Below are 19578 nucleotides of genomic sequence, written 5' to 3'. Positions count from 1 at the left end.
GAGGCAAGTGATGGCAACCATCTGTGTACTTCTCCTGCCTGGGAAACCCTACAGGGACACCATAAGTCAGCTATGACTTGACAACACTTTCCACCACCTGCAATGCAGGCGATTCCCAAACTCAGAAGACTGCGGTTCAGCATTACCAAGGGCCTCCAAAACAGAGGAGCCACTCAGAAACGGACTGCTGTCTGTCTTTCCCTGAAGGCTTTCCAGGCATGTTGGAAAGAAGCTGTAGACAGGGGGGGTGTATCTTCAAGAGAGGGGGCAGGTGAGAAGATCTACTGGGGTCTTGTCTTGTTGCAAAACAGCCAACTAGCTTGTCGGGGCCCCGGAAAGAACAAGCTAGAAGGAGACAGCTAGCAGGGGGTGACAGAGAGGAGCTGGTCAAAACCAGGTATTTCAGGACCCTGGAGAGCTCCTGAAGGAAGGCAAGCATTGCTCCAACCGACTCCAAAGCCCAGGTTGCAGCTTCCCAAGCAGTTTAGCAGTGGACAGAACCCTGACCACCCCCAGTGTAAAGGGGACACATCCTGGCTTTGGCGTAGTGCTTAAGTGCGTGGACTTTAATCTGGGAGAACCGGGTTTGATTCCCCACTGCTCCACTTGCAGCTGCTGGATGACCTTGGGCAAGCCATGGTTCTTTCAGAGCTGTCCTTGAAAGAGCAGTTCTGGAAAGAACTCTCTAAGCCCCGCCTACCTCACAGGGTGTCTGTTGTGGGGAGGGGGAAGGGAAAGGAGTTTGTAAGCCGCTCTGAGACACCTTTGGGTAGTGAAGGGCAAGGGGTATAAACCCCTCCTCCTCCTCCTCCTCTTCCTGTACTTTTTACATAACTTTGCCATTGTTATGTAGAATTATTTATCATTTAAGTTTATGGATCACCCAATCCCTGAGTACACAGGGATCTGGCTGATGAACAGCAGTGAGATAAAATAAAATGTCTTTGTTAAACTAATAATTCTACACTTGATCTTAGCCAAAAGGCCGAGAACCACTCATTACATTCATAAGAGCAATCCTCCCAATGGCGTATGGATTTATCATGACCCAGTTCTGGACTGTGTTGCCACAGCTCTTATCAGGGCTACGGCTTGCCCAAGGTCATCCAGCCAGGTGCAAGTGGAGGAGTGGGGAATCAAACCCGGTTCTCCCAGATTAGAGTCCGCCCACTTAACCACTACACCAGAAAGAAAATATGGGAGAGGAGAATGACTCTCCACTGGGTGCCATGAGGAGCACCCTTGCGTGGTCTGATTCAGCCTCCTCTTCTAGAAGACATAAGCTGCCATTTCTAGAACTGTAGTCTGGTAACATCCTTCTCCTACTCTATATTCGATTTCCCATCAGACTCCGTATCTGGCAGGATCAGGGCCATATGCTCAAGGCCATTATCCACTAGACCTGAGTCCAGTAGCAGCTTAGAAACCAACAAGATTTTGGGTGTATGAGCTTTCAAGAGTCTTATGTTCTTTCAGAGCTGTTCTCTCAAGGGCAGTTCTCAAGAGAACTCTCCCAGCCCCACCTGCCTCACAGGGTGTCTGTTGTGGGGAGGGGAAGGGAAAGGAGATTGTGAGCCCCTCTGAGACTCCTTTGGGTAGTGAAGGGCGGGGTATAAATCCAATCTCCTCCTCCTCCTCCTCTTCCTCTTCCTCTTCTTCTTCTTCTGCCTCACAGCGTGTCTGTTGTGGGGAGGGGAAGGGAAAAGAATTGTAAGACACCTTTGGGTAGTGAAGGGTGGGGTATACATCCAATCTCCTCCTTTTCTTCAGAGCCTCAGAGCAGCTTACAATCCCTCCCCCTTCCCCTCCCCACAACAGACACCCTGTGAGGCAGGTGGGGCTGAGAGAGCTCTCTTGGGAACTGCTCATGAGAGAATAGCTCCGAGAGAACTTGTGACTGGCCCAAGGTCACCCAGCTGGCTGCGTGTGGCTCTCAGACCCTTTGGCTCTCGCGAGCTTCCCCCCAGAAAATCTGGTTGTTCTCTTAGGGGCTGCTAGACTCGAACTGAGTCTGAGTCTCTGAGGGAAGGGCGGGGTATAAATCCAGTCTCTTCTCTCCTTCTTCTCCTCTGAAAACAAGGCCATTATCCGAGGGTCTCGGAGCCGGGTCCCAGCTTTCTCCCGATGTCACAACCCAGAAAGCAGCTGCGTCGAAATCCTTGTGAACGCAAGAAAGGCCGCCGTCAGGCGGGGCAAAAGGGGCCCTTCTAATTGGATCCTATCAGAGGCCACCAAAACCTCCCCCACGAGAAACCCCCCCCCCCCAGAGGCCCTTTGATCGGAATAATATTTGACACCGAATTAATTGACCTCTGGGCCACCGCTTTAATGAGATCTGTGTGGCCCCTTGTGAAGGAATGTTCACACATCTGCCAGCTGTTGCGCCAGGGGTGGGTGCGGGGAGGGGGGGGAGTGAAATAAGCCCCTGTGGCCCTTCCCATCCAACCCGGCTCGATGTACACCGGGCTTCTCCTTAAGCCGCTCCTGCCAAAGGCTGCCGGGGCCGACTCCCTCCCTAATAGGATTAGAAGGGCGCTGCAGAGGTCTCTGCGGCATTAGATGGGGTGAAGTTTTGTGGCTTGCCAGCAGAGGTCCCCGGCAGGTCAGTACTGCCACCACCTTTTCGTAACAGGACTGCGCTCCGGGCGGCACTAATCGGAGCCGAGAGGGCATCCGGGATGATCACAGGGGACAGCCAGGTGGAGTGACAAAAGGTCAGGGCACTGCCGGAGACCAGAATTCCCCGGGGAGGGCACCTGCTGCTCCTCAGAGGGGCAGATCATGCATGCTGGTGCACCTTCCCTGCCACAGCCCGGATTTATACGAGGTCTACCTGGTCATGCTAAACACCAGGTTGCCACCTGCTTCCAATCAGAGAGTCACACAGAGCGGGAAGGGGCCCGACAGGCCATCTAGTCCAACCCCCCGCCCAATGCAGGACCAGCCTAGAGCAGTGGTGGCGAACCTATGGAATGGGTGCCAGAGGTGGCACTCAGAGCCCTCTCTGTGGGCACGCGTGCCATCGCCCCAGCCAGGCCCAGACCATCATTAAAGTGTCGAATTCTCTTCCAAATAATTTTAAGTAAATGAAAGATTTGGGATTGCTTTCCTTACTTTGGATCATCTTAAGTTGACGTATGAGTTGTTTTTTCTAAAGTAAAACCTCAGTATTCAGGTTAAATTGCCGTGTTGGCACTTTGCGATAAATAAGTGGGTTTTGGGTCACAGTTTGGGCACTCGGTCTCTAAAAGGTTCGCCATCACTGGCCTAGAGCATCCCTGACAAGGGTTTGTCCAGCCGCTGCTTCAAGACGGCCGGGGAGGGGGAGCTCACCACCTCCCCAGGCAGCCGATTCCGCTGCTGCACAACTCTGACTAGCAATGTAGAGTATGGATAACAGACACAGGCCCCGTTCACACGCGGAAGTAGCTGTGAGAGACCCACAGATGGTGGACGGATTATTCGGGCCCGATCACACCACCACATCTGGCAAGTGGAGCGCACCCACAGCCAACCCGTGGCTCCCTGCGGAAAACCCGAAGTTAAAAACTACCTGCTTTGATGTAGTATCTTCCAGTTAACGCATGGCGCGAGCGGGCGTCTGATCGGAGACGCGCTAGTAGCCCGTCGCATCCAGCAGCCGTCCGCGTCGGGTGCATGGGCATGAACGTGATCCTGCTGTGTTTCTTCTGTGTTGCCTCGCTGGTCTGATTAGTTGCTGACCCCTGACTACACCAAACTAATGTCTCTATCCCAGAATGACCTTTGCCTGCTAAATTTCTCCATGCCATTCATTTATATCCTGCTCTTCTCCCAGACGGGGACCCCTAAGTGGCTGACAGACCTCCACTTTCCCCCATGTTATCCCCACAACAACTTTGCAGGTTACATTAGGCTGAGAGTTTGTGACTGGCCCGAGGTCACCCAGCAAGCTGCCAGGGCAAACTGGGGATTCGAACCTTGGACTTCCAGATCTTAGCCCGACAATCCAACCACTACACTGCACTGACTGTCAGGAGCACGGCGGTGGTGTCATTAATAGTCTCAGCAACCTTAGTAGGACAGGAGGGGGCAGGTCCAGTATGGGCGGCAGTGAGGCTCAGGCCAGAGTCAGTAAGGAAGAGTGCAAAGACAGCATGAAAACCGTGTGGGCCAGAAGCCTGCTTTTAAGACTGGCCGGCTTTCCCAAAAAGTAAAATCCTGCACCCAATACTCCTAGCTATGCTCGTGCAAAATTGTGGTGCGTACACGGCTCTGGTGCAGAGTCACCTCTCTGCGTACACAGTTCCAGCTAAGAGTCTCCTAGAGCCAGTTTGGTGTAGTGACTAAGTGCACGGACTCTAATCTGGGAGAACCGGGTTTGATTCCCCACTCCCTCACTTGCACCTGCTGGATGACCTTGGGCAAGCCATAGCTCTGGCACAGCTGTTCTTGAAAAAAGAGCAGTTTCTCTCAAAGCTCTCTCAGCCCCACCTACCTCAGAGGGTGTCTGTTGTGGGGAGGGGAAGGGGTTTGTAAGCCACTCTGAGTGAAGGGCAGAGTATAAATCCAATCTCTTCTTCTCCTCCTTCCCCTCCTTTCTTCCTTCTTCCTTCTTCTTTTGGTGAAGTGGTTAAGGGCGCAGACTCTAATCTGGGAGAACCGGGTTTGATTCCCCACTCCCTCACTTGCACCTGCTGGATGACCTTGGGCAAGCCATAGTTCTGTCAGAGCTGTTCTCTCAAGGACAGTTCTCTCAGAGCTCTCTCAGCTCCACCTACCTCCTAGGGCATCTGTTGTGGGGAGGGGAAGGGGAAGGAGATTGTAAGCAGCTCTGAGACTCCTTTGGGTACTGAAGGGCGGGGTGTATCCAATCTCTTCTTCTCCTCTCCCACTGTGATCTTGTTGTCCTCTTGGAGAATCCCGGAGTCCAGAGGCATCCCCTCCCTCCAGGTTTCTTGGTCTCCACAAAATATCGCCAGGTTTAATTTTGCTCTTTGGGCTCCATCACCAGTACCATGCTCACCATTTCCTTTTGCTGCGGGGGGCGGAATGCCAGCACATTAGATAGTTATGGCTGTCAAGGCTGCGGGCTTATCTGACTGTCCCGGCGACTCCATGCTGACCCTTTGCACGCAGGTCAAGAGCATTCGCCCTCCTCAGACAGAGCTCCTCTAAGCCACTGAAACACATGCTGAAAAGTCAAATGGCTTGGGTCTCTGCAGGTGGCCACACCCAGTGTTCCCTCTAAGCTGAGTTAGTGTGAGCTAGCTCACAGTTTTTAGCCTACGGCTCACACACATTTTTGTCTTAGCTCAGGAAGGACGGCTCCAGAGCAAACTAATTCATGCAGTAGCCAAACTACCTGCTCACAATTTTAATGTCAGTAGCTCACAAAGTAGAATTTTTGCTCACAGGACTCCATAGCTTAGAGGGAACATTGGCCACACCCTTTCTACTCTGGGGGGGGAGGTATCACCTGCTGGAGTGAGAGACCCAGCATGCCTGGAGGGGGGGACTGCATTGCTCTAAGTGTGTAGAGGTGTTACCTCCTCGAATAAGACGCCTTGCTTTGTCTTAACCTGGGAGTTGCCCTCTGACCCCTCCTCCCTCCCTCCCTCCCTCCCTTTGTCCTCTCACTGGCCTCACATGGCCTTTCGTGGAGACCCATTTCTCTGCAGGTCTCTCCTGTCGAGACAATCAAGGCTCCCTCTAAGCTGTGGAGTCTTGTGAGCAAAAATTCTATTTTGTGAGCTGCTGGCATTAAAGTGGTGATTAAAGTTTCCCCATCTGATCAGTGATTCCTTGCTCACAGGAGAGCTAAGACAAAAACCTGTGAGCCGGAGACTAAAAAACGGTGAGCTAGCTCACACTCACTCAGCTGAGAGGGAACACTGGAGACCATGCCCTCATACTTCCAGAGACGCTGCCAGACAAGCTGGCCATTTGCTATCGGGAAATTGCTCTTTAGATTAGGTTTCCTTCTCTCTTTTCGACTGCAACCTGAATGTGAACTGAATCTACTTGAATAAAGATACGTTTACCTTTTTTTTTTTGCAATATACTTCTTGGGAGATTTGTGGTCCCACGGCAAGCGTACCGCGATTTGTTCCCGCTGTAGATTTGATCGGGGATATTTTTAAGCGGGTTCGGATGATCACACATCCCTTGCCCAACTGCCTGCTTTGCTCGATGATGCTCCAGGCACTGTCCAGACAGCCACGCTGCCTAAGTGGTGGCGCAGCACAATTAAAAAAAATTCTCTGGGCATGCGCATATGCACACACATGCGCATAATGGTGAAAGTCGCAAAAAAACCCCACCAACCCTACCGGAAGAAGGACGTTCAGACGACCTAATCGCAATCATTGCAAGAGATGGCTGCCCAGATAGGCAAAATCGCGGATTCAAAGCGCAAGTACCCGGAAAGTAGTTGATTTTCCCAGTGTCGGAAAACTCACTAGGGAACCGGGAGGATCGCGCGAGTGAGCCCCCTTTGGTGCGGGAGACGGATGTGGGCATCTGATCAACCAGGGCTCTTTTTGTAGAAAAAGCCCAGCAGGAACTCATTAGCATAATAGGCCACACCCAATAGCAGGAACTTATTAGCATATTGGGCCACACCCCTGACAGCACAGCTCATTAGCCCACATGTTACCAGAAGTGTGGTCATCCAGCCACACCCACCTTTTGCTTGTTATTCTGTTGACCTTGTTTGTTGTCAAAACCCAGGGCTTTTTTGTAGCATGAACTCCTTTGCATGTTAGGCCACACACCCCTAATGTGGCCAATCCTAATGAGTTTCTGCTGTTGGATGTGGTTTATTATGCTAATGAGTTCCTGCTGGGCGTGGCCAACTTGGGAGCCAGCCGGAACTCCGTTCCTGTGCGTTCCTGCCCAAAAATAGCCCTGTGACCAGCAATTTTTAATGTGAGAGGGAACAGCGGTGAAACCCGATCAAAATGACCGTGTGACCACAGCCGTATTTACTACACTCAGCATTATGCTTCTATAACTGGGCAAACTCTGCTATACGAAACAAATAGCCCAATATCTCCAAATCCTGCTGGCCCAATTTCCAGCAGCCAGGCCCATTTCAGGACCCCAGAATTGCAGTCTTGCCATTTGCAAGACCTGAACATCAGTCCATTGAGGTCAGTTTTGCCTACTCAGACTGACGGTGGCTCTCCAGGGTCTCAAACAGAGGCCTTTCAGGTCACCTGCCAGTGCCACCTTGTCCTTTTCAGCTGGAGAGCCCGGGGATTGAACCTGGGACCTTCTGCATGCCAAGCAGTTGCTCTACCACTGAGCCACAGCCCCCACTCCCCCGCTGGCCACAGTCAGTCTGCAGAGCTTGAGGCCAGAAAACGTAGCCTCGCTCTGCCTCCGCTTCCAGTTCCTTGGGATTGCGGCCTCCCTCAAAGGGCTGCTGAGAAGACAGAGTCCTGCCGAGAGCACAAAGCAGATGGCGGCTCATGCCAAGTGCTTGTTCCTGAAATGGAGGAGAGGCTCTCAATGCTCAGAACACAGCCAGGCCCCAGGCAGGGGTCCCCACTGGCTCTCCTGGGGGCGGTCAACACCCCATTCTTCACCTACCTGGACGATGGCTTTGGAGCCCACCACTTCCAAGATCTGACCGCTCCGCTGCGTGCCGTTTGGGAGGGTGAAGTTGACAATCTCGGCAAACTGGGCAAACTGTGAAGAGGGAAGAAAAAGGCAAACTCAGAACCTCAGGAGAGCAAGAAAGGGAGGAGGAGGAGGGGGAGGAGGAGGAGGAGACGGCCTCAACCCAATTGTCACAGTCTCCCTCCAAACGAGAAGTCCCTGGGAACCCTCTTTCCCCTTTGCAGAGGGGGAAGAATGACTATTTCCCATAATGTACATAAACTAATGTAAATTAATTAATTAATGCTGTATTATTAGCAGTATGGGACTTCCCGCCCCCCACAGGCCTGTTGGCATTGTAGGACCTGACGTTTCGCCAGCAGCTGTGACTGGCATCCTCAGAGGTATAACACAGAAAGATGGAGTACTCTCTGTGCCAAGGTGAGAAGAAAAATGGTAGGCAGGTAATTTATATCTACTCAGGAAGGTGGGGTAGGGCTGAGTCATGATCGCGTAGGAGTTCCCCAGGCTGTGACATGCTGATGGAGGAGCTTTCCTGAGGAGGTTCCTTTGCATGTGGATTGGCTGTTGAAATTCTAATCTTATCTGTAGTGCTATTGTCAGATGTAGAGCCTTTTGTGTTTTTCAGGACAGGAAACCATGCCCTATTTAGTTTTAAACTCTCTTCTTTCCTGTTGAAATTGTGTTTATGTCTATGAATTTCAATGGCTTCCCTGTGTAATCTGACATGGTAATTGGAAGTGTTGCCCAGCCTTTCAGTGTCTTGGAACAAAATACTGTGTCCTGTTTGAGTTAGGCTATGTTCAGCCACTGCTGATTTTTCAGGTTGGCCCAGTCTGCAGTGTCTTTCATGTTCTTTTATTCTTGTCTGAATGCTACACTGTGTGGTCCCGATGTAAACTTGTCCACAACTGCATGGTATGTGGTATATTCCTGCAGAAGTGAGGGGGTCTCTTCTGTCTTTTGCTTATTGTAGCATCTGTTGTATTTTTCTGGTGGGTCTGAATACTGTTTGTAGGTTGTGTTTTTCATAAGTTTCCCCATCTGATCAGTGATTCCTTTGATACATGGCAAAAACACTTTTCCTGTGGGAGACTGTTTTTCCTCAGTTGTTTGTTTTACCTTTGGATTAGACCAGGCCATGTGTGTCATAAAATGTAATGCCAGGTAGTGGAGATATAAAGTTTATAAAGGACACAAAGATTTTTTAAAATTAAAATAAAAACATGCTTAAAACATTAGCTCTGTAAGCTGCAAACCTACTTTTGATTTATTGACATTAACCACTGAAATCTCATGCTCAGAGTTCTGAGTCTAGGACCCTGGTTAAAACATGAAATGGCTGCGTGATTAAGAGAGTCTGGTGAAGCAAGCTTTGATGCAGCAGCAGCAGCAGCAGAACTGGAAGCAGGAGATGGCTGGTTCCACTGCGGGACTGATGGAAGTCCTCTGGGGGGCCTGATCCGGCCCCCGGGCCACATGTTTGACACCCCTGCATTAATCTTCTCTCACTGGGAAAGTGCACCAAATGTGTCTGTTTCACCGCTCCCTTTCCCTTGGACTATCCACCAGGACCACACAATCTTTCTCCTGGTCAATTCAGACCTCCTTATTCTAGCTGAGATATTCGGCTCCAATACGCACATGGCTTTCTTCTGACTTCCACTGAAACTCATTTGCCATTTAGAGATATCCTTTGCCACCTGCTTAGGTTTCCACCGTTCGATTCCAGAACGGCTAGATTCCAGGGGCCCCTTAGAGACCAACAAAATTTTGGTCAAATACGAGGGAGCTTTGGCTGTCAAAACGTATATCCTGAAAATCTTGTTGGCCACTACGGTGCCCCTGGAATCAAATCTAGCTGTTCTACTGAAGACCAACACGGCCACCCTCTGAAATAGAATAATTTTATTTATTTATTTATTATTTATTAATTCGATTTATATACCGCCCTAACCCCCCCATGGGGGTCTCTGGGCGGTTTTACAATTAGTAGTGCTAGTCACCTGTTACATTCCCTAACTACGGCCACAATTCATACAGGGGTTGGGTCATCCTACCAGCACCCTAGGTGGTGAAGGTTCTTCTCCAGCCTCCGGCTTCTTCGGCTGCAGATGTCTCTCAGCCCTCAGTCCAGCGGGACGTCTCTCCTTCCTCTGGTGCTTCCGCCAGGTGGCTGCTTTTTTTTCTGGCGCACGAATCCGCTCTCCCTGGCCCCGGCTGTGTCCAGTCGGCTCCGCCGCGCCGGGAGATGACATCTTCCGCGCCTCTTTGCTGCTGGCGACGGCCGCCTCTGTTGTTTCACCGCTGGCCACCAGGGATCACTCTTTCTGGCTTTCAGTTGCTGTACCACGCCGCACCACCTTGTCTCCGCTCCGCTCCAGGACTCTGCCGTCGCCGTTTCGCCGCCATTACCGTTACTCTTCCGCTGGTCCTCCGCCGCACACCACATGCCTCAGGAGAGAGAAGGGTGCCCCCTACCCTACTAAGGGTAGGTCCCCATTTATCTACTCGCCCTTTAACGGGCTTTCGAACCGCTGGGTGGGCGGGAGCTGGGACGTGGGCCGGGAGCTCACTCCGGCCACGGTGGGGCTCGAACAGTTGTTCGGCCAGATGTTTTAATGCAGGCTGCATTTACAGCCTGTGCCACCGCTCCCTCATCATCTGCAAATTTGCTCCTATCCTGTTTACTCCTAGCTCCAGAGCATATGAGTAAAATGGCCTCAGTATCAACACAGATGTTTGGGGAGGCCATGGTGTCAGCTAGGCCGCTGGCATAGCTGATGGAGGGGGGAGAAGCCGATGGATAGTCTGTTGCTGTAATGGAATCTTAGCTTTCATTTCTCCCTGTCTCGTCTTATCTGCTAGCTTCAGCTGGTGACCTTGGTACCTTGCTGCTGCTTTCGCTGGGAATGCAGACCCATTAGCTTAGGCGGCCTTTAGCTTATTCCCCGATTGGCTCAGACCCATCAGGCGGATGGCTTTGAACTTTGTGTAACTCCCAAACCTGCCTGGGGAGATAATGGTGAGATTCTCAAAGAGATCTACAAAAGATGTGGTGCTCAAGACCACGAATGGGACAACCCTAAAAATCAAAGATGAAGAAATCAGAGTCCTAAAAGACATACCATTCGAGATAAGAAAGAAGAGGAAACAGTACAAAAACTTAACCACCTTTTTGCAGAAAAACTCCACACCCTACAGATGGATAATACCTGAGGGACTTGTCTTCAGCTATAAAGATAAAAAAGTTAAAGATTGACTCTGTCTTAAAAGCGAAGCTGTTTTTGGAACAGCAACAAAGGCTAGCGAATGATAAAAGAACAATAGAGGCACAAGAAGAGGAAGAAGAAGGCAGCACATATGGGTCGGGAAGTTCGGAAAACACAGCGAGCAGCACTCCAGAAGAGGACTCTGAATCAGAAAAAGGGGCTGCAGCCCCAAAACTCCTGAAAGTCCAATGGAACTTTGAGAAAAAGAAACATAGAGGAGGGAAAAAGAAATAACATAATTTTATAAGCTTGAAAGTTTAATTGTTTAAGTTGTACCTACCTGATTTAAATATGTGAATATCAGTATGTAATAGAAGCGTTAAGAAATAGCTCCAATCCATTTAGAGGGAACCTTGTTTAAACTAACGGTTAATCATATTGTATGATCCTTGTCTAGCTTTAGTTTAGTGATTTAGTTTTTGTAGTGTTTTAGTGTTTGTAGTGTGGTTAGTGTTTGTAGTAAGAAAATAATAATTAAAAATAATAATAATAAAAAATAACTGCCAGAGGAGGTGGTGGCTGCTACAAGCATGGACGGCTTCAAAAGAGAATTAGATAAGCATATGGAGCAGAGGTCCATCAGTGGCTATTAGCCACAAGGTATAGATAGTGGCTCTGGGGCAAGTGATGTTCTGGAAAAGCCGACAGGAGATGAAAAGTCTCTGGTTCGGGTTGGCTCATCTGAGAGAGGTGAGGGGGTACCGGTTGCTTTTCTACAGGGAGGTGGATTGAAATTGTCCACAGAGGCCATGGCTGGTGACATGGACTGCCGGACAACGACTCGAGATAGCAAGAGGAAGGATGCAGGCTTAACTTGTAAGGGAAATTACAGCTGTTTCTATACAAATGCTAGAAGTGTCCGAGGTAAAATCGGGGAGTTGGAGTGCTTGGTGAGGGAGGGAAAAATAGACATTGTGGGTATTTCTGAAACTTGGTGGGATGAGGAAAATCAGTGGGACACAGTGATTCCCGGTTATATATTATATCGGAAGGATAGGGGGGGAAGGGTTGGAGGTGGGGTAGCTCTGTATGTCAGAGAGGGTATAAAGTCTAGAAAGATTGAGAGGCTAAGTGAATTGGATTCGCTTCTGGAAGTTCTATGGGTTGAAATAGGGGGGCCAAAAGGAAACTTAACACTGGGAGTTTGTTATCGCCCACCAGATCAAAAGATAGAGGAGGATTATAAAATGATGAATGCCTTAAAGATAGCAACTAGACAAAAACACTGTGTAATAATAGGTGATTTTAACTACCCACACATTGATTGGGTCAATATGTGTTCTAGCCGGGAAAAAGAGATTGAGTTTCTAGACACTCTAAATGACTGTGCTATGGAGCAGATGGTCACGGAACCTACCAGGGGAGAGGCGATCCTTGATTTGGTCCTAAGTAACACTCAAGACCTGGTGAGAGATGTAAAAGTGATTGCACCGCTTGGAAACAGTGATCATAATGTTGTTGAGTTCATCATTTGTACAAATAGAGAATTGGCCAAAAAGACTCACACAACCATTTTTAACTTTAAAAGGGGTAATTTCTCTGATATGAGGGGACACGTGGGGAGGAAACTGAAAGGAAAAGTAGAAAGGGTCAAAACAATTGGGGAAGCTTGGGATCTATTTAAAACTACGATCCTAGAAGCTCAAAAAATATATATTCCGCAGGTTAGGAAAGGCACAAACAGGTATAGGAAAAAGCCTGCATGGTTAACAAACAGAGTAATGGAGGCTGTAAAAAGTAAAAAGAATTCCTTTAAGCAGTGGAAAGCTAGTCACAGTGAGGCTGATAAAACGGAACACAGGCTATGGCAAATAAAATGCAAGTCTGAGGTCAGGCAGGCAAAAAGGGAATATGAGGAGCATATAGCAAAAAACGTAAAAACCAACAATAAAACTTTCTTCAAATACATTAGAAACAGGAAACCAGCCAGGGAGGCAGTGGGGCCCTTGGACGACCAAGGGGTAAAAGGAGTATTGAAGGATGATAGGGAAATGGCTGAGAAGCTAAATGCATTTTTTGCCTCCGTCTTCACTGTGGAAGATGAGAAGTGCTTGCCCACTCCAGAACCACTGATTTCAGGAGGGGTGTTGAAAGACCTGAGTCAGATTGAGGTGACGAGAGAGGAGGTCCTAAAACTGATAGACAACTTAAAAACTGAAAAATCACCAGGCCCAGATGGCATACATCCGAGAGTTCTGAAAGAACTCAAATGTGAACTTGTAGATCTCCTGACAAAGATATGTAATCTTTCCTTAAAATCTGCCTCCATTCCTGAGGATTGGAAGGTAGCTAATGTCACTCCCATCTTTAAAAAGGGTTCCAGAGGAGATCCGGGAAATTACAGGCCAGTCAGTCTGACGTCGATACCGGGTAAATTGGTGGAAACCATTATTAAGGAAAGAATTAGTAGGCACATAGATGAACAAAACCTATTGAGGCAGACTCAGCACGGTTTCTGTAAGGGAAGATCTTGTCTCACTAACCTGTTAGTGTTCTTTGAGGGGGTGAACAAACATGTGGACAAGGGGGATCCAATAGATATTATTTACCTTGACTTCCAGAAAGCTTTTGATAAAGTTCCTCATCAAAGGCTCCTAAGTAAGCTCAAAAATCATGGGATAGAAGGACAAGTCCTTTTATGGATCAAAAACTGGCTAGTTCATAGAAAACAGAGAGTGAGTGTAGGTGGGCAATTTTCTCAGTGGAGGGTGGTAAGCAGTGGGGTACCGCAGGGATCAGTACTTGGTCCACTGCTTTTTAACTTGTTCATTAATGATTTGGAGATGGGAGTAAGCAGTGAAGTGGCTAAATTTGCGGATGATACAAAGTTGTTCAGGGTGGTGAAAACCAGTGAGGATTGTGAGGCACTCCAAGGGGATCTGTCAAGGATGGGCGAGTGGGCGTCAACATGGCAAATGGGGTTCAATGTGGCCAAGTGCAAGGTGATGCACATTGGAGCCAAAAATCCTAAATATAAATACACATTGATGGGGTCTGAACTGGCAGAGACTGAGCAAGAGAGAGATCTTGGAGTTGTAGTGGATAACTCACTGAAAATGTCGAGACAGTGTGTGACTGCAATAAAGAAGGCCAATGCTATGCTGGGGATTATTAGGAAGGGTATTGAAAACAGATCAGCCAATATAATAATGCCCCTATATAAATCAATGGTGAGACCTCATTTGGAATACTGTGTGCAGTTCTGGGCACCACACCTTAAAAAGGATATTATAGCTTTGGAAAAAGTGCAGAAAAGGGCAACTCGAATGATAAAAGGGTTGGAACACTTTCCCTATGAGGAAAGGCACCTGGTATTTCTGGCCACTGTGTGACACAGAGTGTTGGACTGGATGGGCCTTTGGCCTGATCCAACATTGGCGTCTCTTATGTTCTTATGTTCTTATGTTCTTATGTCTTCTTGGTGCTTGGAGGGGTCAACAGTGGGAGGGCTTCTAATGTCCTGGCCCCACTGCTGGACCTCTTGATGGCCCCTGGTATTTCTGGCCACTGTGTGACACAGAGTGTTGGACTGGATGGGCCTTTGGCCTGATCCAACATTGGCGTCTCTTATGTTCTCATGTTAAGAATTTTGTATAACTCCCCATTTCGAGCGCCTGCAATCAGTTCTGACGCAGGGCGTATGCACAGATGACCTGCCTTTACTGTCTCAATAAACTTGAGCCTTTCTGAAGGAGCATTGTTGAGAACTGATTGCTGCGGGACTCTGACACATGGGGAATACCCACTGTCAATGAGACACTGTGTGGGGTGCCATACCCCACAGGGTAGAGCTTATGCTTCAGCCAGTGTCATGCTTAAAGTAGCCCTCTCCAGTTGCTTGTCCCCATTTTTTCATTCTCAAAGGTATACTGCCTCTGAGCATGGAGGTTTCATTTGGCTCAGTTCATCTGCTTTTGCTGAGCATGACCTCGCGCTTGCAAGTTTAACCCAGCGTATTCCTTGTAAATCTGCCTGATTTCTCCTGAGCCTGCACTTGGGACCTTAAGCTTTGCCAGAAAGGGGGGGGGGAGTCTCTGTGATCCGGCTCTTTAATTGATCTGATTAACCCCCCTCCGGCACAGAGCCCAGTAAAACACATGATTGAAATTATACCTTGTGGCGGGCACTGCCCAACAATGCCCGAAGCGTGTGCTAAGTCGAGAGGGCGCACATTCCTTGCTCTTTAAATTTGGCACATCTGCAGCCCACTTGCAGACCTGTCAAGCTGACTTACTTCGGGCAGCAGATGCCAGAAATTAGGTCTGTTCTACATTTCCACTGTTTCTTGTGCCACGTCTCAACTAATTTATCTGGAAATTAAGTCCCGTTGATTTTAATGAAACTTATTTCCTAAGAAAAGAAGCCAAACTCACCACCCGGGCTAGTGCACTCCATTACTGGTGGTCAGTCAATGGCTAACCGCTATGATAACAAAATGGAACCTCCATGTCAACAGGCAGTATATCTTGATGTACCGGATGAAGGGGACAAAGAACAGGGGGGGTCTGTGTTGGTCTTCTCCTCTGCATCTGCTTTGCCACTGCTGGAGGAGAACGCTGGACTCATGGTCTACTGGACCGAACTAGGATTTTATTTATTTAAACCCCGTTTTAGCCACCTTCTACCTTGTAGCCCTCTGGATGGCTAGCATGCAGCAGTTCTAGTGTTTCATTGAACAATGGCTTCCAGCTGGTGAGGGGCCTGGAGACCAAGTCCTGTGAGGAAAGGTTGAAGGAGCTGGGTATGTTTAGCCTGGAGAGGAGACGACTGAGAGGTGATATGAGAACCATCTTCAAGTACCTGAAGGGCTGTCCTACAGAGGATGGTGCAGAGTTGTTTTCTGTTGCTCCAGAAGGTCGGACCAGAACCAAAGGGTTGAAATTAAATCAGAAGAGTTTTCGGCTACACATTAGGAAGAACTTCCTGACAGTTGGAGCAGTTCCTCAGTAGGACAGGCTTCCTCGGGAGGTGGTGGGCTCTCCTTCTTGGGAGGTGTTCAAAGAGAGGCTAGGTGGCCATCGGACAGCAATGCTGATTCTGTGAACTCGGGCAGATCCTGAGAGGGAGGGCAGGGAGGGTTGCCTCAGGGCTTAGTTCTCGTGGCCCTTTCTTACACGCCCAGGGAAGTGCTGGTTGCCACTTTGGGGTCAGGAAGCAATTGTTCTCCAGGTCAGTTGGGCTGGAGATCCTGGAGGTTTTTTGTCATCTTCTGGGTGTGGAACAGCGGTCACTGGGGGTGTTGGGGGGAGGTATTTGTGAATCTCCTGCATTGTGCAGGGGGTTGGACTAGATGACCCAACTCTATGATTCTATGAATTCCTGGAGATTTGGGGGTGGAGTTTGGGGCGGGATGGGTTTGGGGAGGGGACAGGCCTCAGTGGGATTTAATACAGAGTCCACCCTCCAAAGCCTCCATGTTCCCCAGGGGAACCGATACCTGCAGTCTGGAGATTAGTTGTGCACCTAGGAGGTCTCTAGGCCCTGTCTCGAGTTCGGCAATGCTACTTATGAGAAAATCCAGGAGGTTTTGGAGTGGGGCCTGGGGAGGGGTGGAGTTTGGGGAGGGGGGGAATTCATCAGGGATGTGATCCTGTGGAGTCCCGACTCCCAAACTGCCATTTCCTCCAGGAAAATTGATCTCTGTAGCCCAGGGATCGCTTGAAGTTCTGGGAGACCTCCAGGTCACACCTGGAGAATGGCAACCATAAGAAGCCCTATTTGTAAAAGAGAGCCTTGGTTGTTTGGGCTGTCCCTGCAGAAACGTGGCTAACAAGACGGGGAGCCATTCCTCACTGGAAGTTTGTTCCAACATAAACGGACTGGGTTAGTCAGTCAGTTTATTATCACGGTCTTCGACCAGTACATAACAATTTAAAAGACAAGCAGAAAGATTCCCGATACTGTCCTAGCTGGTGATGAGCCAGTAAAAACCTTAGTAACACAAAAGCTTCTAAGTTATATAAAATACAAAGGAGAAAGTAAAATGACCGTTCAAACCTTTTAAACCATTTAAAAAGTCAGTTTAAAACAATTTTTGATAAAAGTAGAGATATGGTCTATTTCCCTCGCTTTTTGCACTCCTTATGTACCTGGGCGCAGAACCTAGCCACCTGTCTTGATGTATGATCAGGGGTCATTTCGTAGAAAAAGAGGTGCAGGAGCTCATTAGCATAACTCATTAGCGTAACTCATCTGCATATGCCACGCCCCCTGACCTCACCGGAATTGTGTCAGAAGGCAACACCCACCGCTCAGGGTCCACTGGATTGCTAGCTATGGGGGGGGGGGAACGTGCCGATCTGTTCTCACAGAGGAGGGAGAGCTTGTACCTGAATAAACCTTGGCCTTAAAGGTGCCACTGGACTGTTTTGGATTGCTATCGGGGGGGGGGGGGGCTGCACGTTTCCGGCGGCTTCGGGGGGGGGGGGCTCTGCAGCTTACCTGGCTGCTTCTTGCTCCTCGTGGCCTGGGGCTGCTGGGAGCAGGGGGCGGGGCTTGTTGCATGTGCCCGCCCCCTGGGCTCTTTACTGCCGGAGCTCTGCTCCTGTGTGCTCCTGCAGGAAATGACCCCTGCGTATGATGATTCCTATCTGACAACAGGTATTCTAATTTAATTTTGTTTGCTTTTCCTGGGAACCTTTCCAGCAGCGGGCCGGTCATTTCCTTTCGGCTCGCCGTATGGAAAGAGCAATTAAAAAGGATATGCTCCAGAGAGTCTACTTCAGTCTGGGAACAAGTGCAGAGCCTGAGCGCTTTGGGGATCCCTTCATACCGTCCCCCTATTACTGCGGATGGCAAGGCCATGCTCCTTGCTAGGGTGAAGGCCCTTCTGGTATTGTAGAAGAAGAAGAAGTGAAGAAGAGATTGGATTTATACCCCGCCCTTCACTACCCAGAGGAGTCTCAGAGCGGCTTACAAACTCCTTTCCCTTCCCCTTCCCACAACAGACACCCCGTGAGGCGGGTGGGGCTGAGAGAGCTCTTTGGAGGACTGCTCCTGAGAGAACAGCTCTGAGAGAACTTGTGACTGACCCAAGGTCACCCAAGCTGGCTGCATGTGGAGGAGGTGGAAGAAGAGATTGGATTTATACCCCCGACCTTCACTACCCAAAGGTGTCTCAGAGCGGCTTACAAACTCCTTTCCCTTCCCCTACCCTCAACAGACACCCTGTGAGGTAGGTAGGGCTGAGAGAACTCTTGACAGAAACTGCTCTTGAATCTTGTAAGGAAACATGAATCGGCTGCAGGAGCAAATGGACTGGGTTCAAGATGAGGTTGTCTATTCTGGGTTAGGAAAATGCTGCGGATTTGGGGTTGGGGAGGGAAGGGCGCTCAGCCAACAGGGGAACTGATCTCTGATGTCTGGAGATCAGTTTTAATGCCAGGAGATCTCCAGGCCTCACCTGGAGGTTGGCAAGCCTAGAAAGGCATGTTTAAGTTATTCGATCACAGGGATGTGTACCTGAGAATAGACAGAGAATAAAGGCATAGAGGCCCAAGTTCTTTCTCCCCCTTTCTGTACTCTGGTTGTCCTTCCTTTCTTCTCCCCCTACCACTAAGAGGAGGAGGATGAGGAAGAAGAGATTGGATTTATCCCCTGCCCTTCACTCGGAGTCTCAGAGCGACTTACAAACTCCTTCCCCTTCCCCTCCCCACAACAGACACCCTGTGAGGTAGACGGGGCTGAGAGCGCTCTTTCCAGAACTGCCCTTGAGAGAACAGCTCTGAGAGAACGGTGGCTTGCCCAAGGTCATCCAGCAGGTGCAGGTGGAGGAGTGGGGGAATCAAACCCGGTCCTCCCAGATTAGAGTCCACGCACTTAACCACTACACCAAACTGGCTCTCTAAGTAAACTAACCACTCGATAACTGCCATTTGACCAGGAAGCCGGTCTCTCCTCTCCACCCTTCCACGGAGAACCATAAGAGCTCGGCACCCTTCCAGCCTGAGGCCCATCCCAAGGGATGCTGGCAGTGGGGCTCGGAGTATGTACCCCCCTCCGACATTGGTGCTGTGCAACGCCAGGTCCATCAATAATAAGACCATGGTCCTTCGGGACTTTATTATCGAACAACAGGTGGACCTGGCTTGCATGACCGAGACCTGGGTGCGGAATGGGGAGACCGTAGCTCTCTCCCAGCTTACCCCGCCCGGGTTCTCGGTCCTACACCAATCAAGGAATAGGGGGCCGGGGGGAGGAGTGGCGATATTTGTGCGAGAGGTCTGCTCCTTCAGGGCGCTGCCGGCTGCGGAGATCCCGGGCATTGAGTGTGTCGGCCTGGTGCTGGAAGCTGAGGAGAGTTTGGCGATCTGGCTGGTGTACCGACCGCCTAACGCACCGGCCAGTAGTCTGCCGTCCCTACTGGAGGCCGTAGCAGGCTGGGCGTTGGAGCACCCTCGGCTTTTAGTCTTGGGTGACTTCAACGTCCATGCCGAGGACGCAACCTCGAGTCGGGCTACGGACCTGGTGGCATCCATGGCGTCGCTGGGACTCTCCCAATTAATATCGGGCCCCACGCATCAGGCCAGGCACACGCTCGATTTGGTCTTTGCGGGGGGGAGTACGGTGGATCCGATTACCACAATTGAGGTACCATGGTCGGACCACTATGCCCTGAAGGCTCGCATAGATGTCCCGCCCCGACCCTGTTTAGGCGGCGAGCAGATTTTAGCTCGCCCGCGGAGCCTGATGGACCCTATGC

The 19578-nt window shown here is 49.9% G+C and overlaps 1 protein-coding gene across 1 annotated transcript in view; it reads right to left on the bottom strand.

Moving 5' to 3' along the window:
* Positions 1–19578, bottom strand: part of ATP6V1B1 (ATPase, H+ transporting, lysosomal 56/58kDa, V1 subunit B1) — a 123507-nt gene that overhangs the window by 44163 nt on the left and 59766 nt on the right. Inside the window, exon 3 of the mRNA XM_015413870.1 lies at positions 7576–7674. Coding sequence (XP_015269356.1) covers positions 7576–7674 — 99 coding nt within the window. The remainder of the gene's footprint in view (positions 1–7575; positions 7675–19578) is intronic.

The sequence above is a fragment of the Gekko japonicus genome, unplaced genomic scaffold (assembly GCF_001447785.1).
Source record: "Gekko japonicus isolate JY-2015 unplaced genomic scaffold, Gekko_japonicus_V1.1 scaffold1252, whole genome shotgun sequence".
NCBI lineage: Eukaryota > Metazoa > Chordata > Lepidosauria > Squamata > Gekkonidae > Gekko > Gekko japonicus.
The sequence above is the reverse complement of the archived record's forward strand: the minus strand, read 5'-3'. Positions and strand labels throughout refer to the sequence as shown.